General features: G+C 44.4%; 6 protein-coding genes across 8 annotated transcripts in view; 3 read left to right on the top strand and 3 right to left on the bottom strand.

Annotated features, from left to right (window-relative positions):
• The window catches only part of lrpprc (leucine-rich pentatricopeptide repeat containing), a 35,965-nt gene extending 29,971 nt beyond the window's left edge, over positions 1-5,994 (top strand). Inside the window, 7 exon segments of the mRNA XM_057048433.1 lie at positions 486-613; positions 796-911; positions 2,640-2,661; positions 2,664-2,713; positions 2,857-2,941; positions 3,910-4,052; positions 5,725-5,994. Coding sequence (XP_056904413.1) covers positions 486-613; positions 796-911; positions 2,640-2,661; positions 2,664-2,713; positions 2,857-2,941; positions 3,910-4,052; positions 5,725-5,793 — 613 coding nt within the window. The 3' untranslated portion in view covers positions 5,794-5,994.
• Positions 5,995-7,037: 1,043 nt separating this feature from the next.
• On the bottom strand, positions 7,038-11,082 carry abcg8 (ATP-binding cassette, sub-family G (WHITE), member 8). Its single transcript, XM_057048434.1, has 13 exons — positions 10,834-11,082; positions 10,215-10,316; positions 9,988-10,135; positions 9,646-9,884; positions 9,435-9,567; positions 9,020-9,289; positions 8,771-8,903; positions 8,394-8,492; positions 8,126-8,325; positions 7,940-8,016; positions 7,573-7,840; positions 7,369-7,496; positions 7,038-7,296 (listed from the first exon to the last, which is right to left on the bottom strand). Exons 1-13 carry the CDS (start codon positions 10,876-10,878, stop codon positions 7,159-7,161), a joined length of 1,980 nt encoding a protein of 659 aa, XP_056904414.1. The 5' UTR covers positions 10,879-11,082; the 3' UTR covers positions 7,038-7,158.
• Positions 11,083-11,330: 248 nt separating this feature from the next.
• On the top strand, positions 11,331-18,335 carry abcg5 (ATP-binding cassette, sub-family G (WHITE), member 5). Its single transcript, XM_057048435.1, has 14 exons — positions 11,331-11,516; positions 11,611-11,732; positions 12,118-12,254; positions 13,268-13,366; positions 13,479-13,611; positions 14,156-14,295; positions 14,499-14,628; positions 14,700-14,913; positions 15,221-15,426; positions 16,674-16,812; positions 16,889-16,962; positions 17,043-17,154; positions 17,240-17,352; positions 17,671-18,335. The coding sequence occupies exons 1-14, from the start codon at positions 11,389-11,391 to the stop codon at positions 17,853-17,855; spliced, it is 1,932 nt and encodes a 643-aa protein (XP_056904415.1). The 5' UTR covers positions 11,331-11,388; the 3' UTR covers positions 17,856-18,335.
• dync2li1 (dynein, cytoplasmic 2, light intermediate chain 1) lies at positions 18,095-22,038 on the bottom strand. 2 transcript variants are annotated; one of them, XM_057048437.1, is made up of 13 exons: positions 21,895-22,038; positions 21,694-21,814; positions 21,585-21,619; positions 21,344-21,413; positions 21,115-21,203; positions 20,375-20,573; positions 20,070-20,138; positions 19,869-19,946; positions 19,672-19,751; positions 19,399-19,469; positions 19,213-19,310; positions 19,049-19,141; positions 18,095-18,316 (listed from the first exon to the last, which is right to left on the bottom strand). In XM_057048437.1, the coding sequence occupies exons 1-13, from the start codon at positions 21,906-21,908 to the stop codon at positions 18,254-18,256; spliced, it is 1,080 nt and encodes a 359-aa protein (XP_056904417.1). In that variant the 5' UTR covers positions 21,909-22,038; the 3' UTR covers positions 18,095-18,253. The 2 variants fall into 2 exon arrangements, with proteins under 2 accessions (XP_056904417.1, XP_056904418.1); XM_057048438.1 differs by lacking the exons at positions 21,115-21,203; positions 21,344-21,413.
• An 884-nt stretch (positions 22,039-22,922) lies between these two features.
• lyrm7 (LYR motif containing 7) lies at positions 22,923-24,119 on the bottom strand. 2 transcript variants are annotated; one of them, XM_057048440.1, is made up of 5 exons: positions 23,982-24,119; positions 23,728-23,800; positions 23,550-23,638; positions 23,372-23,453; positions 22,923-23,278 (listed from the first exon to the last, which is right to left on the bottom strand). In XM_057048440.1, the coding sequence occupies exons 1-5, from the start codon at positions 23,997-23,999 to the stop codon at positions 23,208-23,210; spliced, it is 333 nt and encodes a 110-aa protein (XP_056904420.1). In that variant the 5' UTR covers positions 24,000-24,119; the 3' UTR covers positions 22,923-23,207. The 2 variants fall into 2 exon arrangements, with proteins under 2 accessions (XP_056904420.1, XP_056904421.1); XM_057048441.1 differs by having other exon boundaries at positions 23,550-23,620; positions 23,982-24,113.
• Positions 24,096-25,534, top strand: hint1 (histidine triad nucleotide binding protein 1). Its single transcript, XM_057048439.1, has 3 exons — positions 24,096-24,263; positions 24,960-25,064; positions 25,230-25,534. Exons 1-3 carry the CDS (start codon positions 24,153-24,155, stop codon positions 25,392-25,394), a joined length of 381 nt encoding a protein of 126 aa, XP_056904419.1. The 5' UTR covers positions 24,096-24,152; the 3' UTR covers positions 25,395-25,534.
• The last annotated feature ends 1 nt before the right edge of the window (position 25,535 follows it).

Genomic DNA, 25,535 nt, shown 5'->3' with positions numbered 1-25,535 from the left:
TCGTAACAATCTGCATAGATATGTCCCCCCTCTACCGGCCGCTGCTACACGTCCGTACATAGCGACTCCCCCCCCCCCGCAATGTGTTAAATATTCATTAGCACTGGTGATGGTGGAAAGGGAGCGGGGAGCGTAAAGTGTTGGGAGCGAGGCTGCGATGCCAGATTGAGTTGTTGAAGATTTGTTGTGTGCAGGCTTTGTTTAGTTGTGAGGAGCTCAGCAGAAAAAAGCTGGAGGGGTGTGAAAAGAGTTGCTCTGCACTGGGACGTCTCAGTGGAAGCCCACTAGAACCAGTAGCCAAACTTCAACAGTGGGAGGTGGGAGTTGAGACGGTGTTTTCCGTCCGGTTAACTACTTTACAGTGTAAATCCACCACAGAAATACGGGCAGATTTAGACAGAACTGTTGCAGGATTTCCTTCCATGAGCCAGATTTCTTTCTGTTTCTGTCTGCCGACCACCACTCTCCCCCTCCTCCCTCTTCAGTGGGGACGTGGGGTCAGCGGTGGAGCTGTTGGAGGAAGTCTACACCAGACCGCAGAGCAGCAGTCCCAGCATGTCTTTCGTCTTCAGGAAGGTTTTGGAAGAAGGGAACGACGAGGCTCTAGACAAGTGTAAGACTCACAGTTTACTATCTTTGTGAGGACTTTGCGCTCACTTAGACTCTAGGTTTTTGCAATCTAACCTCAAGTTAGTTCAAGCCTTCATCCAGATGGTGGAATGAGGTTAATAAACACAGTAAAACACATTCATGTTGATGGAGGAAGACCTGAACAATGTAAATGTTGTGTTCCAGTGAGCGCCATGGCAGAGCGGCTGGCCAATCATTTTGCCTGCTACAGACCGGCGTCTGACCTCTTCCTGCAGCTGCTGGACACTGACAAAATCGAGGACGCCAAGTTCTTGTTGGCTGTGAGTACTCGTTTCCTCTGGCCTCCTTCGTCTAACCGGGTGGACGTCGGCATGACCAGTTTGGTCCCCGGCCAGTTTTGAATGGGCTCTGTGTTATCATGATATATTGATTGATATATCCTCACGTCGTTTTAGCCGTGATCCTGTGATCAAATCTGGGGGGGGGAAATCCAAGTGATCTGATTGGTTATGCAGAGTTTCTGATTCGACTCACCTTTGAAAAGGAAGTAAAATCTGAGCAATGCACCAAGAACCCTTTCAGATGTGTTTTCTCCTTTTTGTGGCCACTTTTGATAAATTTTAAATAATCTGGACCATTTTTCCCTGATGCCTTCACCTCTTTCTGAGTGACTTGTGCTCAGCTGAATTTTAAACTATTATATAAAAGTAATTCAGACGTTGGGGGTGGGGGGATGGGAATCAACATGGGAACCGCTGATGAATTTAGTCCATCACAACTCCCCTGCTGCCTCGGCGCAGTTGGCGGACCCCCACACCACGGCCGTTAACTTATTCATCCAGCCACACATTTATGTCAAGAAATGCTTGCACACATTCCACCACTGATGGTCTGGTGGTCTGGAATGGGTCTCTTGATGCTTCACTTATTTAGACACCTCCTATATTGCAGCCGGGGAATGAGTCAGAAATGGGAGCAAAGGCGTGCAGGATGAGCTGTTGAAGAAGGTTAAGGGAAGATGGCGATAGCGTCCGAACTGGGATTCTCTCTTTCAGGCACGCAGCAGCCACCAGTCACACCAGTAGAGGTGTGCTGGGCAGGCAGATGTAGAGTTGGGAGAGAAGAGGGTCGAACTGGAAGACGGATGACGGCGTCATCCCAACGTCCTGACTGATCAATCTTTAAAGAGGGATGTCTGACTTACATGAATGTTAATGAACATATAGATTTCCTACTAGACTCATCTGTCCTGCACTAGTGGCTGCTGTCAAAAAGGATCTGATTGGTTTGAGGACGCAGCGAAGGTTCAAAGATTTGCTGGAAATGGCGATAGAACCTCGTAGTTGCCGCTTAAACTCCCGCCTCCAGTAGATGAAGCCAAGTGTGGATCAGCCCGACACACGAGCAGAGAAGTTCAGGGTCGCGCAACAGCTAACTGTTTTAACTGAAGGTCGTTTATTAAACATGAAGCAGCGCCGCCAGTTTGAGATATAAAATATGTAGGATCCAGGAACACATGCTGATGGCGCCGGACGCTCCGGCTACACGGACGTTGCTGTTCGCACAACGTTCCTCCATTTGTTTCTCACGTCACCCGCTGGTGCAGGAGAAAAGGCAGATGGAGTCATTAGGAAGAGAAACGGTGAGACGGAGGCGAGAGGGGTTTTCAAGACTCGTCCAGGACTTCATGTGTGATGATTGAGGGAACGCGGAGTCGTTCCCTGGGTATGCAGAGCTTTTAGGAAGCCTGGCCGGTCGTATCGGCGCCTCTGGGAGTCGTCAGTGAAGGAAAAATGGGAGAGAGTGAAGTGGTGCCGTGTGGGTCTGCTTAAAAATATTTAGTCATTTTTTCAACTCTGTAAAACATTAAAAGCCACCGGCGTTTTTCTCTACACGATGGAGGACTGAGACACGTTAGTTTCTGCTCTGTAATGAAGTTGAAACTCTGAAATGACCTCATGAGCCAATAATAAATCATTTTATGTGTGTGGGATCGTTAACGAGTCCTAAATAGATGATTATGTGGAATGTTGTGGTGTTTGTTCCAGCGCTGTAACGCAGTGGCGGAGCAGAGGATGTGCTGGTGTCCTACATGGCTGGGAAAGCTCAGACTCCTGGTCAGGTACGCTCCCAAACAGGCTAACTGTTGTTTATAGCTCAATGTTTATAGCCTGAGCTTTGTCAGGTAAAAGTTTGGAAGATAAAGACCAACTTTTCAAGTGAAAATCTCTTCAAGACTGTTTGAATATCTGTATTTCCACACAGGTTGGCCGGATCAAGTCCCTGATGAGCCTGATTCCAGACTTTGCCGAGAAATACCTGCAGTACTCGTACCTGATGAAGTGTCACTGTAAGAAACACACACACACACGCACGCACGCATGCTAGATCTCTGGCCTGTCAACATTAGCAGGCACATTAACAATTCATCGGGCGTCTGCGCTCGAGCACGAGTGCAGTCATAAAGGGGTTAGAACACATGTCCTCTAATGAGTTAGCTGTCCTGGCTAGCCTGCCGTGCTAATCGCAACATGGTCCACCACTCAGCTGTCTGTTGTTGCTCCCGGACTGCTCCACCTTTCTTTTACTCCTTTCAGTCTTTTGACCTCCTTCTGCGACCTCCCCTCTTTTATTTTTACCCTCTTTGTCTCATCTCCCTACCCTTTTGTCTCCCCTCTTTCATACTTGTCACACCAGAGATAAGAGGACATGACTATTTAATTAGCATCAGCCGGCCGGCCGGTCAGGGCAGCCATTGGAGACACAATTAGAGATGCTCTGCTGGCCTCTGTTCTTTGCCCATCTTTGTACTTTCTAAAATTGTGACCTTTCTTTTACTTTTTCCTCTTTAATACTCACACACTCCGCGAGTCCTTCACACTTGTGCAGCCCAGCATTGATCTAAGTAAGAAGCTGTCCCGGCTGATTTTGGCTATATAATAATGTAATCATCTGACCCTCCGACGTGCATCAGAGCGGTTTCCTGCACAGGTCAAATAGCTTTTCAGATTCTCCATTTTCTATTGTCCTTTCACATTAAAAGGAAAACGGTGCTGTTTTGAGTTTGGTTAATATGCAGAGCAGCGGCGTGTTGTGTGGAGGCCTCGCGGTAACACTGATCGCCAACAGGAGGGGGCCAGAATATACCTGCAGTGACCTCCGCAGCTACCCCATGCATGTGTATTTAGGTTGCATTGCCATGGGAAATCGGTCAACGATAAATTTCTGACTCTGCGCTGTCATTTTTGCGTTTACGCTGGAATTAAAGTTTGACATGTTTTTCTCCCGTTTGCTGACATTTTCCCTTTCGCCTGGCAGTCATGGATAAGGACTTATCGTCAGCCAAGGCGCTGTATGAGCAGATGCAAAAGGAGGGCGTTCCCGCAGATGAGCTGTCACTCAAACGCCTGGCTGTGCTCTACCGCAACCAAGGAGAGACGGCGCCCTTCCCTGAACCACCGGTGAGTCAGGCACCGATCTGTGAGCTTGTATCTGCCTTGATGGGGTCAGTTCAGGGAGCTGGGGGGGGGAGGGGGGTGCGGAGATGGCCACGTCGTTCCAGCCGCTAAATTACAGGAAAACTCTGAAAACATCCCCTGACGCTTTGAACACCAAAGGATTAAAGAACAACTGCACGGTCGACCCTCTCACGCACGCTTTGCTAACAGGCGCTGGCACTTGTGCGGCTGCAGTTTTAATGGGTGCCGCTGCGTGTGTGCATGCTACGTTCTCTGCTTGCCATCGCAATGTGACAGAAGAGTGTGTCCGGCTGGGGAACTTCAACGCACACATGCCTGCAGCATAGCCCATAGTGTGTGTGTGTGTGTGTGTGTGTGTGGTGTGTGTGTGTGTGTGTGTGTGTGTGTGTGCATGTGTGTGTGTGTGTGTGTGTGTGTGTGTGTGTGTGTGTGTGTGTGTGTGTGTGTGTACAATATATAGTGTAAGTGAGATGGTGTCACTGCAGTAGCTGCTCACTTTTTCTAGCTTTTTTTTTTTTTAAAGCATTTCAGCACGTTGCACATTTTGTTAGTTGATGTAGCTCTATTTTTGTCAGCACACACACACACACAGACACACACACCCCTCGGCCTGGCCTCTCAGCAGCAGTACTTTAATGCGCTGTCCCCTGGAGGCAGGTGTACACGGAGGCTCACCTCTTACTTCCCCCTCACTCACCTGCAGTATAAAGATAGAAGGAGGGAGGAAGGTGGAGAACCTGCTGCATTATTCACCGAATGTCAGGATAGTTAACTGACGACTGGGGTTTATGAGCGAGGGAACCGGAGGAGTTGCAAGGAGAGGGTAAGGTCACTCGTCCGTGCGTTCAGAACTTTTCTGCAAACAGGAAACTCCGCGATGTTGGTCCAGGCAAAACCGGACTGTTAAGATGCACGAAAATATAAGACACGGAGTTTTAAAGCTCAAATGATGCGATACGTTGTCTGGGTTCAGTCTCTGCACCAGCTCCAGGTTGATTTGATGTTCTTAAAACCTTTCTATCAATTTGCTCTAAATGGGTCTTCCTCGCTAAATCAAAATCCTCATCAATCCTCCTCAACTTCTCAGTTTTCTAAATGTATTTTATGTGCAACCTGTGAAAGAAACAATCCCCAACAGCGACAGAGAGATCTCTTTTTTGACCTGCCCCTCCCAAACTCTGGACTGTTTCTACATAAAGGCGGTGATAAGAGTTTTCACGCTGAAAAGTGTTTGAGATCCCCACTTGGATAGTTTTTGTCCCGTCTTAAATCAACTATTTATCAAAATTAAAGAGTACATTAATAATCAAAGATATGATGTGAGAAGCTGGTGTAATCTTTTAACTTGTAGCCTCCAGAAAATAAAAAGGGCCCACCCAAACACTTTGTTTGGATCAAAACGCAGATTAATTAGCAGAATGCTGCGTGTTTGTAGAGCATGCCCCAAATCCCTTATTTGTGTATTAATCTGGATTTATAGATGAAACGAGACAACTCTGTCGGTTGATAGACTGGTTAAACTGGCCCAGGAGGGATTGACTGGCTGCTTAGTTCTGGGAGAAGCTGAGATTGAAGCACACTCTCACACACACTCCTCTCATGTCTCCGAATATTTTTGTTTCATGGTGTTTAATCTGTTTCTTTCTCTTTCCAGGAGTCGTTCAAGTTTTATGCAGATAAACTGAGGGAGCGAGTCAACAGAGGCCAGGAGAGGACAGACTAATGAACCTTTGTCTTCACATCAAAATTCCAACCCTCCTTTTCTTCCTTCCTTCCTTTCTTTTTTTTTTACATGTTTTTGGAGCAGAAATGTGAAAGTATTGTGTGTTAGCGGTTGGGTGTTGCACTGTCCAGCGATGATTATGATGATGGAGAAGGTTATGTACAGACATATTTATGCTAATAAATGATGTTGGAGATCTCATTTCGTATTACTTCAATCTGAACTTCAATTAATGATTTTGAATCATTTCAATTAAAAAAATAGCTGGAAAAGGTTGCAACTTGTTTTAGTTACATTTCTACTTATTAACCATGCCTGTCCAGCTGCATATGGAGCCTGTCCAACTCGCTGCAGAGCCCCAATGCAAGCAATTGTGGGTTTGGTTTCTTGCTCAAGGGTACCTTGGCATTACTCTGACCACTTCCAGAACAACTTCCATGCTTTGTCTGCACCGTGTCTTGAACTGGGACCCCTCTGCTTCTCAGCCCAATCCTCAACAGACTGAACCATCTCCCATCTTATTTTGTTTATTTGCATAATTACTACCAAAAATTGAACTGAATAATTTCTGCGGTCTCTGAAGATGATGGAATATTGATTATAAATCCTGATTTTATTAATGAAAAATAGGTAGTATAATTTTAGAACCACAGGTTTGAATGACGACCTCAATTTGAACTCAATTTGAAATATCAATAATTGTACTTAACACTCTTAATTTGCTTTTGGATCTGAAACATTTCTAAAATATTTTGTCAGACATTTGCACCGGTGCAAAAACATGATTTACACAATCTTTGATGGATAAGGACACAAGTACAAGTTCTTTTTTTCCTTAAGTGTGACTTACTAAATCTCCACTGGGCTTTTTTCCCAATGCCCCTGATCCTAGCAGGCACAGTTAAGCTTAATAACCTTACATATACAAAAAAGATAAAGTGGAAAAAGAAGATTGAAACTGCAGCAAGCAAAGCTGCAGATGGATATCTGCCAAGGAGGCGCTTTGATCGCCCAGAAAGACTGAAGAAAACAGGCATTTAACCATGATGACGCGGTGCTCTGCTGCCATCCAGTGGCGGGCAGTGGTACTGTAACACCCTGTCAACCAGTCAGCAAAATACTAAACATTTTCAATTTTAAAAGATTAGCGCGATAAAATGAAAACATTTCAGGACCAACAGTTTAAGAATTGCTAGATTTATAGCAATTGTATAGGATAATTTATACTTTGTTATTTTAATATAGTCAAACTAGAGCCCAAATTATTACCTTAGATTTTTAAAACAATAGCAGTTGAGCTGAAAAGGAAAATTCAGTGTGCGTGACATAAGCATCTCATGGTGGTTGAAAAACATCCAGATGTTTTCACCAGTCTTGGCTGGACTTCTGCTTGATGAATTTCAAGGAAATGTAATAGAGAACCATGAAGCCCAGGCACACTCCGAGCAGGACCAGATAACATGAATATAGGGGATACTGGTTCATGTTCATGGCCTCCACCACCTGAAGGAACAGAAGACTCTGGCGTGACACTGCGTGAGAACTGACTGACGTTTTTAACCGTTTTTAACTCACATGTATTCCATCGACATTGATAGTGATGTTGGAGATGGTAACAGGGTACTTGTTGCCCCTGAACTGCACCTGCAGCATTCCCTCAAAGCCCCAACGCATGAAGGAGACATACGAGATCCAGGAGGCCACTGGGGGAGTCGGAAAAAATGTGTCAAAGGCAGCCAATCACAAGATGGCCTTAAGTACATCTTTTGTCCTCCTCACCGAGCCACATGTTCTCAATGTTGATGACAAAGCCTCCAGTCAGGTAGAAGACGGTGAACAAGGCGTTGCCCATGAAGGCCGAGATCTGCAGGGTGGGCAGGGCAGCAGCCACAAACAGAGCCATGGCTCGGCTGCAGTACACCATCAGCCACGCCAGGAGGAAGTTGAGGAGGAAACGATCGGGGGCCTCGTTCAGACCGGCCAGCCAATAAATGGGCAGACTGTAGACCAAGGTGAACACGCAGTGCTCCGGTAACTCCCCCAGGACCTGCATACACAAAAAGAACACCTCACATTTACACCCTTGCTGGGGTAGCTCAGCCCGGTGGAGCGAGGTTGACCCCTGCTGGAGACTGAAGATAGTTACCTTGGCAAAGAAGTAGGAGGTGACAGAGTACATGCCGTCCTCCAGCTCGTGGTACAGCATGGCTCTCTCAGAGTGACCTGCACAGAAAAGAACGCATGAAGTCAAACCTGGGAAAATCACTCTGACGTGGACGAGAGGTTAAAGGTTACAAATGAACGCATCCGAACTCCTAAAGGCTAAACTTGCATTTAGCTATGACGTCCAGCACCACAGCGAATGGAGTGAGAGCTCCGATCATGTAGAGGAGCGCCACCGTGTCTTGAATGGACAGACGCTGCTCTCCTGCTCCAAAGTAGAGGAAACCGACCAGCAGTGACATGAGCAGGGCCTCGAAGCCGTGGACCAGTAGCGTGACCAGGTCTCTGTAGTCGTTGTACATGTGGCGTCTGGAGGGGAAGAAACCGGCCTTAACGTGACCATTAAACACCGGCGCTGGGAATGCTGGGAATGTTACCTGATGAGGATGGTGAACTGCTTCAGTTTGCCAGGAAGTCTGTCTTGTTGCCTGGAGATGGTGACCACTTCACTGTCGGCCGCGTCCGACGGCCCTGGGCTGCGGGAAGAACGCGGGAAGAAACAACCTCTGTTTTTCACTAATTTAGAGCATTTCCAAATTTTTGTTTTACTTTTTATAGTTTGAAACTTTGCTCTGTCACCAGGAGGGTATTTATTCAGCCACACCACCTCTCTGACCCTCGCCTACAGCTGGGGCTTTACCTCCTTTGAGACTACAGCTGCGCCGTGACAGGTGTTAACAACATAATTCAGACCTACGGGCTCAAAGCAGATATAAACCTCGCCTACACGCACCACTCAGACTGTTCTGCTGACCTTTCAGTCGGCTTCCACACGTGGTCCTCTGTGTGCTGGACGCTCTCCAAGAACCGGTTGGCCAGAACAGAAGCCCGCTCCAGACATTCGGCCTCCCGGTCCCGACTCCGTCGATCAATACTGATTAAATCAACTGTAAGTTCAAAAACAAATGAGGATTTAGGTCAATACTACTCAGAAATAACAATCATCGGTGCTTCTATGCTTGGTACCTTTATTAACCAATTGTTATGTTCAACATTTACACACCGTAGAAGTCGGAGGGGTTGCAGTATCGTGGGCAGGGGTATCCCAGCGAAGTAAAGTATGACACCATATCACGAGCTGCTCCGCAGTAAACGGCCGAGCCCGAGGACAGCAGGACCACCAGGTCGAAGAGCTGGAAGATGTCTGACCTGGGCTGGTGGACGGACAGCAGGATCAGCCGGTTTCCCCGAGCCAGCCGGGACAGCGTGATGACCAGGTTGTGGGCTGTGAAGCTGTCCAACCCTGACGTGGGCTCGTCCAGGATCAGAATACCTGAAACATATCGACACACCGATACAAACGCTGCGTCCACATTTGTCCCGAAAACCGTTCGTCTCCTTCAATAGACTGAAACAAAGGCAGAAATTTGCTAATGTTGGTTGGCAGGACGATGTGTCTGGGACGCCCCCCCCCTCACCAGGGTTCCAGAGCAGCTGGACAGCTATACTGACTCTCCTCCTTTCTCCACCTGAGACGCCCCTCACGTAGTCGTTTCCCACCCGGGTGTGAGCGCACTGCCGCAGCCGCAGCTCTGCAATGACATTGTCCACCTGCGACGGGCGACAGAGCGTCTCAGGCGCGTTTCGAAACCGCAAACAAAAACAAACAAATCGAGCCCCAGGTCTCACCCTCTGGTCCCGCTGAGCCTGCGTGAAGTGGGTGGGGAGCCTCAGTTTGGCCACGAAGGCCAGAGTCTCCCGGACGGTGAGGTGAGGAAGCAGGCGGTCATCCTGGCGGACGTGAGCGATGCTCTTCTTCACCAGCTGGGGCGTGTTGGGCCTCCCGTTGATCAGAACCTCCCCGGATGTCATTTCGCCGCCTTCGTCGCGGCACGTGATTATATCAAGCAGAGAAGTTTTCCCGCAACCTGGAAGACACGTTTATATGCTCTACTTATGTGATGATGTCACTTGGAGGTGCGGGGGTGGGTTGGGGGGGGACCCGGGGGCTTCCTTTTGTGTTGACCTCACCTGAGCTGCCGATGATGGCCAGCATCTGTCCGCTGCGGACTCGGAGGCTGAGGTTGCTGATGGCTTTCTGCTTGTTTCCATTCATCGCCCACGGCAATTTGAACTCTGATAACCTCTCATACCAGGGAATGTGAGCCGCTGTGTCCACCTGGACGCACACACACACAGAGGGTTAATAATGCTTGACAATGCAGGGTTGCGCGACCTGTGAGGGGGCTGTTTGTTACCTCATAGTTGAGGTCGTTGACCTCCAGCTGGTTGCACCCTCCACTGTAGGTGAAGTAGAGGCTGCTGTCTTCTTCAGTGGAGAACAGTTCTGTGTCTTGTCTCTGTCAGAGCGGAGATGTCTGGTGAACCACTCACACACACTGGGTGCTCCTCACCCAAACATTAGCGTCAGTGAAGTTAGCCTATGGTTGGCGATCCTGCGCACGTGACTCAGTGCTGATGCAGAGAACTTTGTCCAGATTAAACAACCAATCGTTATTTGAGGAGTTTGGACATAGTCGCATTAGAACTGCAGGAGTTCAAATAAATCAGTAAGATTTGAGTTTTTTGGGATGTTTCTGTTTATGCATAAATCTCAAATGAGACTCTCAACAACATAGTGATGGTTTATTTTAACGTCATCAAATTTATTTACAATAAGCATGTCTGACATTGTCCAGTCAAGTTATCAGATCGACTGAGCTGTTTTTTTCCCCAACCATTTCACATGATTATGGGCAGAAAAATGATCATTTCAAAGAATCAGAATTACTGAGAAAGAATTAATTTGATCCTTAAATAATCCAGCAGAGGTGATTTGGGTTTGTTTTTTTCTCAGATATTGCGGAATCTACTAACCTGCATTAAGCTGCTGGTGCGAATGAGGCCGTCATCTGTGTCCATAACGGTGATGATGAGCGATGGGGGCTGAGGTGTGCTGGGTTAAGAGGTCAACGCCCCCCTTTCTGGCTTCTCCTGATCAGTTTCTCCTTCTTTTTGGATTGATCGATATCTCTTTTTTAAGCAGGAAGCTGCAGCTTCATTTGCTCTCCTTTCTTCTGGCTGGTTGTTTGACTTCAGTCCAGCTGAAGGTCTCCTCCAGTCTCAATGTTCTCTAAACCTGTGGTAGGACATGCTGTGTGTCTCCTTCATCAGCTCCTCACCTCCAGTCATTGCTTTTCTTTTCGAGGAGTGAGGTGAGACGAGAATCAGTCAGCCCATAGGTGTTTTTTTTAAAGTTCTTTATACAACTGCTGATCAAAGTTCTCTGAGATAAGCTGGCTTTGCTGTGTGTTTATTATTTCCTGAGAGATGACTGCTGTTCTGGCTCTGCTCTGCCTGTCAGAGACAAAGTTTGGACTGCCCTGACAGGGCAGACATGAATCTGATCTGAGACTCATCTGGACTGCAGACATGGACAGATTACAGCCGGGGGAGCGAGACAGCGGGACCGAGTTGAGACAGGTGAAGAGAGGCGACAGAGGGGAGCCGTCGGAGCCCTCCTGCTGCCTCAGCGTCAGTAAGATCTCCTACACTGTCAGGTAAATATCGGAGGGGCCTGCAGAGATCTGAAAAAGATGGTGCAAATGAATCATTTTGTGTGTGTGTGTGTGTGTGTGTGTGTGTGTGTTTCAGTGAGCGTGTGGGTCCCTGGTGGGACTTACCCTCCTGCAGGAAGCGATGGACTCGTCAGATCCTCAATGATGTCTCTTTCCACGTGGAGAGTGGGCAGATTATGGGCATTCTGGGCAACTCAGGTTTGCACATCAAATATGTTGAGAAACGTGTTATATGAGTGAATCCTGAGTTAGATAATCAGACCCTGATGTTTGACTGAGCAATGCAGCAGCTTAAATCTAAAAAAAAGGGAAAAAAGGTTATCAGATAATCGTGTTTCTGAGTGTAAATAGTTGCCCCATGGGTCCAGAGTCTGGATCTGGATCTAAAAACAACCCAAATGTCACCATTATATAACCCAAGATAACCTCTGATATTCATTACATAAACATAAAGAACTTATATGATATAAAATTTGTATCAAATTAAATTAATTTCAATGGAAGAACTGGAACCAAACCTGAAATAAAGCTTTTGTTAATGTGGAACCTTTAGTAAAATATCTGTTGTTCCTGCTGTTCTCAGGCTCCGGGAAGACCACACTGTTGGATGCTGTCGCAGGAAGGATCGGGAATGCCGGGACACTTTTGGGCGACGTCTTCATTAACGGGAGGAAAATAAAGAGAGAAAAGTTCCAGGACTGTTTCTCCTACGTGCTGCAGGTAACAGACCAGAGCAGCACCACACGCTCATACCGGTGATTTTATGGTAACAAGAATGTTGTGGATTTGATTCCCAGCCTCTCCTTGTGCATTTGGGACTGCTGGGATTGACCTCAGCAACTCCGCCACCAGCACATTGTCTTCAACAATCTGAAATTTGCAATTTTAGCTTAACTTTTATTGTTGAAATAGGTTCAGGTGTGGAATTCTACAGCTGTGCTGACACATTTTCACAAATTTCAAGTTAAATTTTAGTCAATATAAACGCATTCGAGGGGCTGCAGGCTTCCAGAGTGTCTGTGTTTAAGTTCCCAGCTCAAACGGGGTGAATATGAAAGCACAACTTCACTGACATGCACCATTTTGCAACACTTTTAAAAAGATTGCCCTGGCCTCTGGATGAAATTAAGTCTAGACCCCTGCTAGCCTCCTCATACACGTAATCTCTCAATGAGAGGTGCTCAAGTGTATCCAAAGCCTGAATTAAAAACACGGACTTAAAACTGGCCCTGCTCCCTTTAAATCATCTCTCTGTTCTGGCCGATACCACCCCCGTCTAAGCCTCGTCATTAACTTCCCCCGCTAAGCCGCAGATGAAGAGGTGATATGAGCCGCTGATATTAAAGTCATTCAGATGAGAGACGCAGGAGAAGAGGGATTGGGAGGTGCCACGTGTTAATTGAAGCAGGCAGTAGGTTTAGTAGATTGATGGGATGAATGCGTTTTGTGTGTTTTAGGGTCTATTCTCTGGCTTCTGGATCCCTGTGGAGCTGGGAGAGAGAAAATATGCAAAATCTAATGTTATCTCCTGTTGTGGTTTCACACCCTCGCCCTGTGACTCGCTCTGCACTAACCAAGGGGCCCAAACCCACTAAAATATCCTGATTCTGCTGATTTTTCCAAATGCCTCTGTTGTAGGTTAGCAGGATACATGCAGGGGAACCGAACGTCAGTTGTGATGAGTACCGTGCAGCTGTGGTCACCTTGATATCATTGATGTTTCCTCCTTCCAGAGTGACAACCTGTTGAGTTATCTGACGGTGGAGGAGACTCTGACCTACACAGCCCAGCTGGCCCTGCAGAGACACTCGGCCGAAGCCATCAGGAAGAAGGTGACGTCTGGGAGCCTCCTCCTCATCTGCTCTGTGTGGACAGAATGAGCCGATAGCATCCAGATGGGATCATTGAACTAGAATTTGACCCCTGACCTTTGACCTCTGGCAGGTGTCTTCAGTCATGGCCGAGCTCAGCCTCACCCACGTGGCCCACAGTGTCATCGGGGGTCGTTTTTTCCCGGGCATCTCTGGGGGCGAGAGGCGGAGGGTCTCCATCGCCAGCCAGCTGCTTCAGAACCCGAGTGAGTGGTTCCAAAGAGACGACGGCGAAACAGCAGTGCTTCGTACTGCGCCGCGCCCTTCTCAGAACACAAGAAAGTTCAGAGTTTTAGAAGTACAGGCTGAAAAATAAGAAAGAGAGAGGGTTATCGCGCCATGACGGCAATGAGCAGAGAGCCACCTCTGCGTCTCATCCCAGGTGTAGTTTATCAGGCCGACAGTCCTCCAGGGACCACGAGAGGTCTCAGTACTCATTCAGGATTAGACACACACACACACACACATGAGGAGTTCCCATCCACTGCCTTTCCAATCAACCAGGAAATGAATTAATCTTGCAATTAAGCATCTGCTAATTCCACTCTTCTTTTAAAAAGTAAAGAGGCAATCTTTTAATTGTCCTAATTAGAACAATTAACTTAAAAATAGAGAACTCACTTATCGTCAGGGGCAAAGTTATGGACCCTCAGAGACTCACACACGTGACACTTAATAAGAAGTAAAAAGTTTCCAGCGTGCAGAAGAAAGAAGAAGTTCTGTTGTGTCTCAGTGATGATGTCATTGCAGGGGTGATCCTATTGGATGAGCCCACCACCGGTCTAGACAGCATGACAGCCAACCAGATTGTGGGGCTACTGGCCGAGCTCGCCAGGAGGAACAGAATCGTCATAGTAACCATCCATCAGCCTCGTTCTGAGCTGTTCAGGGTGGGTTTTTTTAGTTTTTAATGGATGAAAAATAGACAAAAACACGTTGCCTTAAACAGCCTCTTTATATGGTTTTAAAAGCTGTGACAAACAGGAAATGAGGCACCCACAGGGGTCATAATAACAATGGCCTTGTTATCCAGAAAAAAAATTATAATCTTGGAACTTGTGTTCTTCATCTCATCCGTCGGTGTGTGTTTCAGGTGTTCAGTAGAATCGCCATCATGAGTCGTGGGGAGCTGGTCTTCTGTGGGCAGCCGGAGGAGATGGTGACCTTCTTCAGCCAGTGTGGATACGAGTGTCCAGAGTACTGCAACCCTTTCGACATCTACGGTACTGCTGCCAGTTTATCAAACCGGCCGCTGTGCCACAGACACCCTGAACCATGTTGTAATGTCAAACAGTTGACTTCACCTCTGTGGACACACGCAACAGCGAGCGGGAGGCAGCAACATTCAGCCGCATGCAGGAGATCGCCTCGGCCTATCAGAGCTCTGAGATCTACCAGAACATGTTGAAGGAAACAGAGCGAAGCCTGCAGCGGGCAGACAAGCCCACCATCCCCTTTAAGAACAAAGAGTCGCCCAACGGCGCCGCCAAGCTTCATGTTCTGTTCAGGTACAGCTGCTGCTTAAACTCACCAGGAAATGTACCTCCAAAACTTCAACTCGCTCTGCATTTTGGAGGCATTTTGGAATGTCTTCACCCATGTTGATTCGTATATTGTTATGGTTGATTATCCTTTGTGAGATGCTGCTGCTTTCACTTTCACTTTAAATTCTCCTTTTACACCAGCAAAACCTGTATGGGAAGACCGTCTTCAGACACAATAATACAGACATAAACCCACAAATAAGTCAGAAAATAAAATAACGCTGAGTTCGTTGTTTACCTGAACTTCATGAGCTTCATATTTGTCCCTCAGACGTACGTCCAGAAACCTGTCCCGGGACAGGATGGGTGTTTTGATGCGCCTGTCTCAGAACCTGATCTACGGTCTGTTTGTGGCCTTTTTCGTCATGCGTTTGGACATTGATGTCACTAAAGGTGCCGTGCAGGATCGCATTGGCATCATCTACCAGAGCATCGCCGCGTCGCCTTACACCGGAATGCTGAACGCTGTGGCGCTCTGTGAGTACACCAACAGATATTTGGGGGAAGCTTTGGGCAGAATTACCCGCCTGGAAACAGCTGAGAACAGAGATGGAGCCGACATCTTTCAGCCGTTATGTAGAGCCTGGGTGGCACGACGTTCCTTCTGTCTGATAAAATCACTCAATAAATCTTTAATTGGGGCTGATAAGGTCAATGTCCTGATAAATCCTAAAGTGAGAAGAGTCTATTGCCTGCTAAAGGTTATCTGCCATCCTGCTAAAACTGCATGATTCCAGCCTTTTTATCTTTTCAGTTTTATCTCTGCTCAGTGGGGGCGAGGTTCGGTTGTCTGTGGTGATTCAGCTGAAAACAAAATAATAACAAAAATGTTCCTCAAATGTGACTCTAAATTATAACTATTATCCTTTAACTCCGCTGGCAAATTACAGACTAAACTTTTCTGTAATAATGTTTAGTTTCAGGTGTAATTAACTTCAATTGAGGGGCGTAACTGTTTGACACAAACAAAGGTCAATGAACTCAGGTACCTTTTAACCTACAGACCTACAGTTCTAGCATATCAGCGATGTTTTATACTGTCTGTTACTGAAGTTCACTATTCCTCTGACTTAAATAAAACCTCAGATGCCCCCCCCTCTCCCCCCGCCCCATTTAATCATTTATGACATGTATTTGAGGGGTGATCTAAAAGGTAACGTATTGGTGTAGTTGCCCTCAGGGGTGTCTTTACTGGTTCCTCAGTTATGTTCATGTTTATGTTTACGCTGACCATCGTTAACAACAGAAGTTCAAATTAAATCCTACAGCTCCGATTTGCTGGTGACCGTTCCATTATCTCCCTTTTCTTGGAAATCAAGTCTAATTTTACACTAACCTGGGGCCCAAATAAAGGAAGAAACGCTTCAGAAGCAAGATGCTGGCTAACCATCCCATATTTCAAGTTAAAATTAAGAGCTCAAATCTTAGTTTCTTATTGTCTGGCAGAATCATGGATGATAAGAACATTGATTACTGGGCTAATCAGAAGCCAACAGATAAAATGAAGCAGCAGAAGAATTACAGGTAGTGTTTGGTAATTACACACTGGCCTTGAGTTTCATAGAAAAATCTTGATAAGACACATAATCAGCCTGCAATCCCAGTATCATGGTTCTGTCGAAGTTTTGTGTTTCAAGTAGAACTTTTCAGGTAAAAACTGCTGGTAAAACAAGGGAAAGTTTTTCATTCCTGCAGATTAACGTGATCTTCTGGCCTATTCACAGTTCCTGCGCTCCGAGCCATCGGTGATCAGGAGAGTCAGGATGGGCTTTACAGCAAATGGCAAATGTTCTTGGCCTACATCTTCCACATCCTGCCCTTCAGCATCCTCAGCGTCTGCGTCTTCACCTCCTTCCTTTACTGGTGGGCTGCGAGCGTGCAGATGTTCTCTTTGTTACCCTCAGCTGTAAACAATTCTGTGCCTGAATTCTGTCCCCAGGACGGTGGGAATGAACCCTCAGACGCTGCGTTTCCTGTCTTTTACAGCAGTCGTCTTGGTGCCACATATTATAGGTGACCTGATGGAACAGCTTTCTCTTTAAGATAACTTCATGGCTTTTATTTATTTATGCGTCTGCGTGTGTGTCCCTCAGGTGAGCTGTTGACTGTGGTGTTATTAGGAGTAGTCCAAGACCCAAACATGGTGAACACTGGAGTGGCGCTGCTCAATATAGCAGGCGTCTTGGTTGGATCTGGTTTCCTCAGGTGAGGCATCATAAAGTATCGACAAGTGCCCGTTCACGTCTCCTCGGTTCACCGATGCAGCATCTCGTCTTGGTTTTCCTGCCAGAAACACTCAGCAGATGCCACAGGTCTTCCAGTGGCTCAGCTACCTGACCTTCCAGAAGTACGGCTGCGAGCTGCTCATCGTCACAGAGTTTGAAGGACTTGACTTCACCTGCAGTACGTTTTTTTTTTTTTAAATGAAGATGTCCACCTGTGTGCACGAGGGGAGCAAAGCTACGTTTACAGCTGCTGCAATTATAAAAATGTGCAGACCTCTCCTTCATCATTTATGACCTCTCTGATGTTAAGTTAAAGTAGCTCCGCTTCTCTCTCGTGATACAGAAATATAGTCTTACCCAGCAGATTAATATATTTATTACTTGTTGCTATCTTTTATACTATTTATCTATTTCACCTTTTATCATTGATGTGATTTTCTGTTTGAGTTCAAGCAAAGACAGAAGGATTTTCTCTCTCATGTTGCTGTTCTTCCAGATGTTTCAAGTAATTTCACCGGGGCCTGTTTGATCACCCACGGTAACCAGATCATTGACGAGGGTTATCCCGGAGCTCTGTCTCGATACACACTGGACTTTTTCCTCCTCTACTCCTTCCTGCCTGCTCTCCTGGTGCTCGGCATGATCAGCTACAAGATCAGAGACCGGCTTGTGCGTCACTGAAGCTCTGGGATAATCGTCACTTTAACTCAAGGCGTTAAACTTGTATTTAAAGATCAATGATTATAGCTTCCAAAAGTCTAAACATCACAAAAATATAAGGAGGTAAATATGTAAAAACAAATGTGTTTTTCCTCGTACAATGTGTTTCATTGGCTGACTGAAGCCGATAGTCTGAACTCACAGATGTAAAACGTAATTTTTAGGTATAAAAATGAATAAAAAGGGACAAGAGAAATGTATCAGGAATATGCTCTTGCAATTATGCTATATAACTTTATTAAGCTATTACATGTTTACATCTTTCTAAGTGCAAAATAGTTTCAGGCTGATATACTGGGAAAATTGAAGGGAATAAATATTACAAACTGCCTGCAGATTAATGTACAGTGGTGCATGTGTCATGTCTCCAGATGCATTCCCTGCCAGGTTTTGGCAGCGTTCCTCTTGTACTGCTCCAACTCCTGAAAAAGTCAAACAATTTTTTTTTCAAAATGATACTTCACGTCGACAATGAATGACGGGCTTCTGCGCCGACAAGCTGCGGTTTTCCTAAAGTTACACTCAGTTTCTTTGTGTTAAGCCGGAGTAGACAGCCACCTTTACCCTCTCACTGCTGCTCGCAGACACCAGTTACATTGTGTTCCTTCCGATGGTGAAGCAAAATATCCAGTATCAGATTCAGTCAGTGATAAGGACTCCAGCATGTTACTGTAGTTCATGTTTCCGCGGCAGGGCGGTCGTGTCGGGTTACTTATCTCTGGTTGTAATTGCCGAATATCACCCGTTTGAAAAAGGCCATAATTGGAAATCTGTAGCTGCGGGACAGGAGGTTACTATGAAGCAGCAGCTTAATGGGGTCATGTTTTCAGCAGCATAAGTCTAACTTTAACAGTTAGATACATAAAAAAGTAAGAGAAATGTAACTATGTAAGGTATAAATGTATTTATTTTCAAACCTATTTTCCACAAGTGAGTAATTAACTCTTAATCTATCAACAGTCTGAGGATTTTATCTCATTTCATTTGTATCTCTCTTTATATAAAGATTAAAGGTCAAGGTCACAACCATGAATTTGGTTGTCTGATTGCTTCTGATACTGCCAACTGCTGCGTTGACGCTCCAGAGAAACGGCGTGTCTACAATCAAAGGTTGTTGGTGAATAATAGGACATGTGTCTGCCAACAGGTGGTACCTGGTCTTTCTGAGCTCTCATGGCATCGATCTGGGGCTCCTTGTACTGAGGATCTTTGGCTGGGTCCTTCAAGTCCTGCTGCTCCCTGATACTCTACATAGAAAACATCAGAAAAACTGAAAGACGCATAACAAAATAAACCCAATTGTCTGACAGCGACCTACCTCTTGGGGAAAGACGCGCTCACAGATTTTCTTCCACAGGTCTTTTGGGTTCTTGGCGTGCAGGGAAGTGATGTTGACATCGGTTGTACAGGGAGACCCTAACGTGAGAGGAGAAACGTGGCAACCTGAGTCGCAACGGTAGAATGCTGCTAATCACAGCACAACAGCAGTATTTCAACAGGTTACCAATTTGGCTGAAGGAGTCAGAACCAGCTGGGATGATGAGAGGCTTTGTTAAGTCCGTGGAAACAGTTTTCCTGTTAAAAAATTTAACGGAATTAAAGTTGAACCCTGAAAACGTGTTAGAAAAGCACATCGGTGTGGAATACAATGCCCCATTACACTGATGTGTATTGCTTATTATATAAAATTAACACCTGTGATGATTTTAGAGCAGGAATGTTGACAAATGAGTGTAAAGGGGAAATGTGGTGTATAATGCTGTGTCATCGTCCTCACACTCGGTCCAGATCAAAGGCCAAATGAGAGAAGTAGGTCTTGGTTTTCGACATGAGGCTCACAGACTTGATGCTGGTGAACTGGTGAAAAGACCCAAAGACACACAGAAAAAGAGGCACAGAGATCAAGAAGGAATCATATAAACCAGCAAAAGTTGACAACAGAAAAGCTTTTACTTGTAATAAAATGACACTTACGATAAGAGACGCTGCATACGAATGGGCAACAAACCGCAGCATTTGGGCAATCAATTTCTTCTTGTCAGAGTCAAAATCCTACAACAGCAGCGTAAAATATCTTAACATTATAAACAGAGGGATTCCTTCAAATGAACAAAAATATATACTATTTTACTCAAATGAAATGACATCTGCGGCTAACATTTTGGTTGTTCCAACCTGAAAGACGTCGTATTTGCTGCCAATGATGAGCAACGGGACAGGAAAGGGGCTGATCAGCTCTTTGTCCTGTTAAAAAGTCAGAATTAACTCCTGACGCTGAATGAAAAACAATCTTCCAGGAATTAAATAAGAAAATTTCCAATTTTTCCAATTTCCATTTTTCCAATTTCCAATTTTTCTGAGACCAAACATTATGTCACTCGCCAAGTTGAGACTGTTGACATGATTTTGATATTTACAGTCGGTAATTTTTAAAGATGTTTATTTCAATATTTAATTTGTTGAATCAAAAGAGATCTCACAGGATAGTCCGTGGGTAGGACACGAGCTGCTGATGGGATGGACGACGGATGATTGGCTGCTGGTTTTGCCGCCTGTGCTTTTTGTGCCCCGGAAAAGGCTTTCTCCAGATGAGCCTGTGTCGTCTGCAGGAGCTTTTCCGTGGTTCCCCACAGGTCATTGGGTTTAGAGAGATCCACAACGAGGATGACAGAGAGAAACCTGGAAACGGCAGGGATGGCAGGTTCTGACTGGATGCATATTTGACTATGATAAAGCCTTTCTATAACTGAGGGTGTGAATGAAGACAAGTTGGCTTTATCCTAGATTTGATTTTTAAAGAGTTAACATTCATCTTAATAAATTATATGATCTGTCAACTGACAGCTGCGCAATTGAACAATTGCATTAAAAACATGAAACTACTTTGGCAAAGTGCTGTAAACTAGTATAGCCAGAATAATTGAAAGAATACAGGCTTGATTTTTTTATTGAGACTGAATGCAAAGGTCATAGAGGATAAATACAGTGGTTATAGTGAAATGGAAATAGTGAAACAGAAAAGCTACATAGGCTGCGTGAAGCCAGGGGAGCTGTGGTTAGAGAGAGGAGCTACAAGGAATGATTATATAGGGACTCAAAGGTTAAATAAAATGTTGCTCGGGTACAATATTCTCATATTCACAGACATGCCATATTCTACTGCTTAGCATAAAGCAGTAGAGTGAAAAATTTTGAAGGCTCAGAGGTCTCAGGGACTTACTTGAGGTTAGCAGATGTAATGGGGATCTGGACAAGGTCTGACAAAGCGGTCCCACCACCCAACTCCCAGATGTGTGCTATGTCTTTTGGCTGAAAGAGGATTACAAAATGTTCCATATTTGTTTTAATCACCAAATATAAGTGTAGAATCAGTGTGTTGCTGCACACATGCCAGACTGTGTGACAAGGCCACCTTTATTATTTGGTAATTGTCTACAAATCTTTCTTACGATGTTGTGTCCTCTGGCACGTCTACCAAAGGTGTACTCCAGAGCCAAAGTTGGTTTAGATGGTTCATCTCTGGTGGACACAAATAAATGTAGGAGTGATCTTCAATCCTGGGAAAGTGAGCTAGCTGGGGCTTATTCTAGGTCTTGATGTCTACTCAGATTATCATGGGAGGTAATTAACCAAACATCCAAACATATATAGAGGTTAAACAAGTATTTACGTTTTCTGGCTCATACTGACCTATCAAGGCATCGAAAGAGAATGGAGGTTTTACCCTAAAAGAAAAAAGACAGAGGTGAGCTTACTGACAAACGAACAACTAGAGAGATTATGTCGTTTGGGAACATACCCCAGCTTTGCTGCCCATCAGAAACACGGTCCGCTCTACAGCCATATTTCTTTCTGCGTACCCATCCTCCGACTCACGCCTGCGGACCTCTGCGGCTGCCAGGTCCCACAGAGTGTCAGAGCTGCCAAATAAAAAACAAAAATGACTTCTTGATCAAGAGGTTTTCTAAGGGTTTAATACATATATGAATCTCCATGATACCTTGTTTTTGGCATTGAAAATGCAGTTTTACAAAGAAGGCTAAAGCTAGCTCCGGCTAAATTCAAAAACCGGAAATCACAAAAGATGGTTTCTACGGTAACAGCACATCTTCTTTTGACGTTATTGACCGGTCTCCTTCGACGTTCTAGACACATTCTGCCCTCTAGTGTAGAAGAGTGTCTACAACATTCCATTAAGATTGCATTCTACGTGTTAAAAGATATAGTGACCTTTTCCATGGTGCAAAAACACGTTTTTAACTGGTTACACCTATTCTAATTCTATTAATTAAAACTGCTGCTGTGAGCGCATCATGGTGTCCCTTTTGAAAATCAAGGAATGATTTTAAACCTTAAAATAAAAGATATTGGTGTGATGCTTAGCAAATCCTTAGCTCACCGCATTTTAAATTTACGTAGCTTCAACAAAACTCCTACAAACTCACACCACTGATGACAGATACAATTAAATTATAAAATTAATTATTATAAAACGTAAGTAAAATATAAAAAATAATAAACATACAAATATTAAATTCAGAGGATAAATGAAAAACGTTTTGCTGCACAAACATTTACATCACAGTTTTTCAACATTTTCAATTTTCCATTAATTTTGCACAGTATTTTATTGAACCCATTTCATAAATTCAAATGACTCTTAATTTTAGGGAGGAGGAAAATAAGTTATGAAGTTACACAGGATGAGATGAGTTGCACATGATTATATAATCCGGTCTAGACAAAATTTGTCATGTAGGCTTTATTGCAACTACTGTAGATGGTAGTTACATGCCAGAAAGTTACTGAATATTGTAGTATATTATTTTCATGTAATCCCCTTAAGTGCTTGCTTAAATGAATGCAAAATTTGGTTAAATAATGTGATTAGGTCCACAGAACCTCTATGCATTACTAATAATTGGTTTCAATGTTTTCTGTGGCAGTGTGATGATAGGGAATATAAACCATAAAGGAGTTCAATCAGGATTTAACTGAAGAGTGAAGACATACTGCTCTGACAACACATGAAAGAGACATTTTATTTAGGATTACCTTTAAGGAGACCGTCAACATGAGACAGAAATTCTGAAATCTTATATAAAAACATTTTATTTGCATTTGATTAAAAGATTGTGTTTTTTTCCCCCCAAATGCCACACATGAGATCCACAGACAACAGCAGAGCTTGCATTTGAAGGTTCTTTGCTTGGGTGGAATCACCTTTTTTCAGTTGATTCCTTAACATTTCATGCAGATGTCACTGAATTGAAATAAATTAGATTTTCCTTGTAGAGGTCGTCGCGTAGTTTGTCATGACTTTTTCCTTGGTTCATCACAATAAGGTACATTTTCTAGAAGAAGGCTTTCTCTGGGTCGAAGCACTGTTGAAATTAGAATGAAACCATAGAAAACATTCTTTAGTCAATTTTAGCAGATGCTTTACTTTCCATCATGTATGAGAAACATTAACATACATAGCTTGGCTTCTCCAACATGTTCCACTTGTATCACAGATTCCCTGAGAACTGTTTCCACATTTGAGCCCAATTTGATCATCTGAACAAGGAGATAATGAATTTATTCAGTTAATGTGACAATAGAAAAAGGCAACAGCAAAATTAGTCTCCTAATAATGGGGAATATATCATTTACCTGATTAATTTTTTCTTCTGATGTTTCAGTTCTGTTCTTCCGGAACTCCTCATTAATTTTTAACCTTGCAGCTTTGTAAACAAAATCAGCTAATGCATTAGGTTTAACAGGCTCCAGCTAACATCTTATTACAGACATTCTACAGGAGGGATTCAAACTAAGCAAGGGCGTATCTTACCTTTAAGTGCTATGTCATCATCTTTGAATACATCCCTTCGTGTCCTGTGCAGCTGTTTGAACACTCGGAGGACCTGCATTCACACATATTTAGCTTTTAGCAACTTGAACACAGCCAAATCAAGTCAATCTCGGTAACCGACTTCTAAAAAGAACACAACCACAACGCATTTTACACAAGAAATTGACTAGGAAAGCAACGCGTTTAAATTAAATTTATTATTAGAAATATAACTGGAACAAACTGCTCATCACCTTCAAACGAGTTCCCATCTTGACTGCTCAGATTACTTCCGGCATCGCAGCAAGTCCCATCAAACCGACCAATCACCGCCGGAAACGTCATCGCGTTTGGTGGCCAATGAGAGTTCGTTTAGGGTGACGTTGCTAAACACGGCGCAGACAAAACTTTCAGCCTGCGCCAACATGGCTGATGAAATAACGAAAGCGCAGGCTGCAAAGCCCGGCGGAGACACAATATTCGGGAAGGTCATTCGGAAAGAGATACCTGCCAATATCATCTATGAGGATGACCTGGTATGGGTAAAAAATAGAATGATTGAGCAAAGGTTTTCTTGTATAAATCCCAATAACTAGCTTTACAGCTAATGCTAATTTAGCGTTATCATGATTCGGTTCTGCTTTTTGTCGTTCGCCACAAAACAAAATAGTTGCAGTTGCTCTAAGTTAAATTGAGACAGTATTAAGAAAGACATTAATTTTATTTTAGTTCCCCTTGGTCTCATGTTACATTTACTGCCACATGGCATTTGCAGACCTGCAACTGTGCTGCAATATCATTGGCATGTATTTGGTGTGCACGACTCACAAAATATGAACCTGTGAAGTCGGATCAAAAAGTCAGATGCAATGAGTTATGAGTGGAATGCATATGCCTGCCAAACAGCATTCTCTTCATTCCAAACAAACCGCATCTCTATGCTATTCCAATACTAATGTTTTTTTGGCCTAGCTATTAAATCATTTGCAATGAAATTAAGCTTAAGAGAATTGCGGCCCCCAGATTCAAAAGATTATTTTTTCAAAATTGCACCCGCCCATCTTTGATTTCTGTGTGTAAGACAACAAAGCGTGATTTCTTTAAGATCACAAATAGTCTTCTTGGTCTTGCTGATGCTGTTTAGTTTTAATGGATTGAGTATGGTGTATTTTGGAGTTGTCTAACCTGGAGAAGACTCACACTTCCTTATAATATTCTTTCTTGTGTTCCAGTGTGTTGCTTTCCACGATATTTCTCCTCAGGCTCCAACTCACATCCTTGTTGTACCCAAAAAGCCAATTGCTCAACTGTCGCAAGCAGAGGACGATGATAAATTAGTGAGTATGATATAAAATATAACCTGCAGGCAGTCCCATTTCAGTAGATGCATTTCCCACTGTCGCCACTAGGTGGAGACCTTTAGACGCTGATGTAATCAAGGGGCTTATTTTAAATATTTATATATTTTAGACTTTGTCTAATCAATTCATTCTGTCTGCTAGTTGTTGGGCCACTTGACGCTGGTTGCAAAGAAGTTGGCTAAAGATGCTGGCCTGGAAAACGGCTATAGGGTTGTCATCAATGATGGATCAGACGGAGGCCAGTCTGTCTACCACATCCATCTGCATGTTCTGGGTGGGCGCCAGATGGGTTGGCCCCCGGGATAACCTGCTAACTGTACAGCCCGACATGTTGTCGTTATTTTTTTGAGCTCTTGTTACGGCAGCATGTTCCTTTCACCACGCATGAACAGTCAGTCAAACTGAAGTTAGAAAAGGATTCATGACAAATAAATTTCAGGAAAATAC

Source organism: Takifugu flavidus, chromosome 11 (assembly GCF_003711565.1).
Source record: "Takifugu flavidus isolate HTHZ2018 chromosome 11, ASM371156v2, whole genome shotgun sequence".
Classification (NCBI taxonomy): Eukaryota; Metazoa; Chordata; class Actinopteri; order Tetraodontiformes; family Tetraodontidae; genus Takifugu; species Takifugu flavidus.
Note: the sequence above shows the minus strand (reverse complement) of the source record. Positions and strands in the feature narration are given on the sequence as shown.

Excerpts from the sequence above, each read along its gene's own strand:
- lyrm7 (XM_057048440.1), bottom strand. Across the intron at positions 23,454-23,549 it reads CAGAAGAAAAAATTAATCAG|ATGATCAAATTGGGCTCAAA; the intron begins GTAAATGATATA and ends CTCCTTGTTCAG. Across the intron at positions 23,279-23,371 it reads TGTTGGAGAAGCCAAGCTAT|TGCTTCGACCCAGAGAAAGC; the intron begins GTATGTTAATGT and ends TAATTTCAACAG.
- abcg8 (XM_057048434.1), bottom strand. The coding sequence starts at position 10,878 with ATGGACACAGATGACGGCCTCATTCGCACCAGCAGCTTAATGCAG. Across the intron at positions 9,568-9,645 it reads AGGCTCAGCGGGACCAGAGG|GTGGACAATGTCATTGCAGA; the intron begins GTGAGACCTGGG and ends CGCCCGTCGCAG. Across the intron at positions 7,841-7,939 it reads CCTCCTACTTCTTTGCCAAG|GTCCTGGGGGAGTTACCGGA; the intron begins GTAACTATCTTC and ends TTGTGTATGCAG.
- dync2li1 (XM_057048437.1), bottom strand. Across the intron at positions 21,204-21,343 it reads GTGCCAGAGGACACAACATC|CCAAAAGACATAGCACACAT; the intron begins GTAAGAAAGATT and ends ATCCTCTTTCAG. Across the intron at positions 19,311-19,398 it reads TGACTCCTTCAGCCAAATTG|GGTCTCCCTGTACAACCGAT; the intron begins GTAACCTGTTGA and ends CTCTCACGTTAG.
- hint1 (XM_057048439.1), top strand. The coding sequence starts at position 24,153 with ATGGCTGATGAAATAACGAAAGCGCAGGCTGCAAAGCCCGGCGGAGAC. Across the intron at positions 24,264-24,959 it reads TCATCTATGAGGATGACCTG|TGTGTTGCTTTCCACGATAT; the intron begins GTATGGGTAAAA and ends CTTGTGTTCCAG. Across the intron at positions 25,065-25,229 it reads CAGAGGACGATGATAAATTA|TTGTTGGGCCACTTGACGCT; the intron begins GTGAGTATGATA and ends TCTGTCTGCTAG.
- abcg5 (XM_057048435.1), top strand. The coding sequence starts at position 11,389 with ATGGACAGATTACAGCCGGGGGAGCGAGACAGCGGGACCGAGTTGAGA. Across the intron at positions 11,733-12,117 it reads GGGCATTCTGGGCAACTCAG|GCTCCGGGAAGACCACACTG; the intron begins GTTTGCACATCA and ends TGCTGTTCTCAG. Across the intron at positions 15,427-16,673 it reads GCTGAACGCTGTGGCGCTCT|TTCCTGCGCTCCGAGCCATC; the intron begins GTGAGTACACCA and ends GCCTATTCACAG.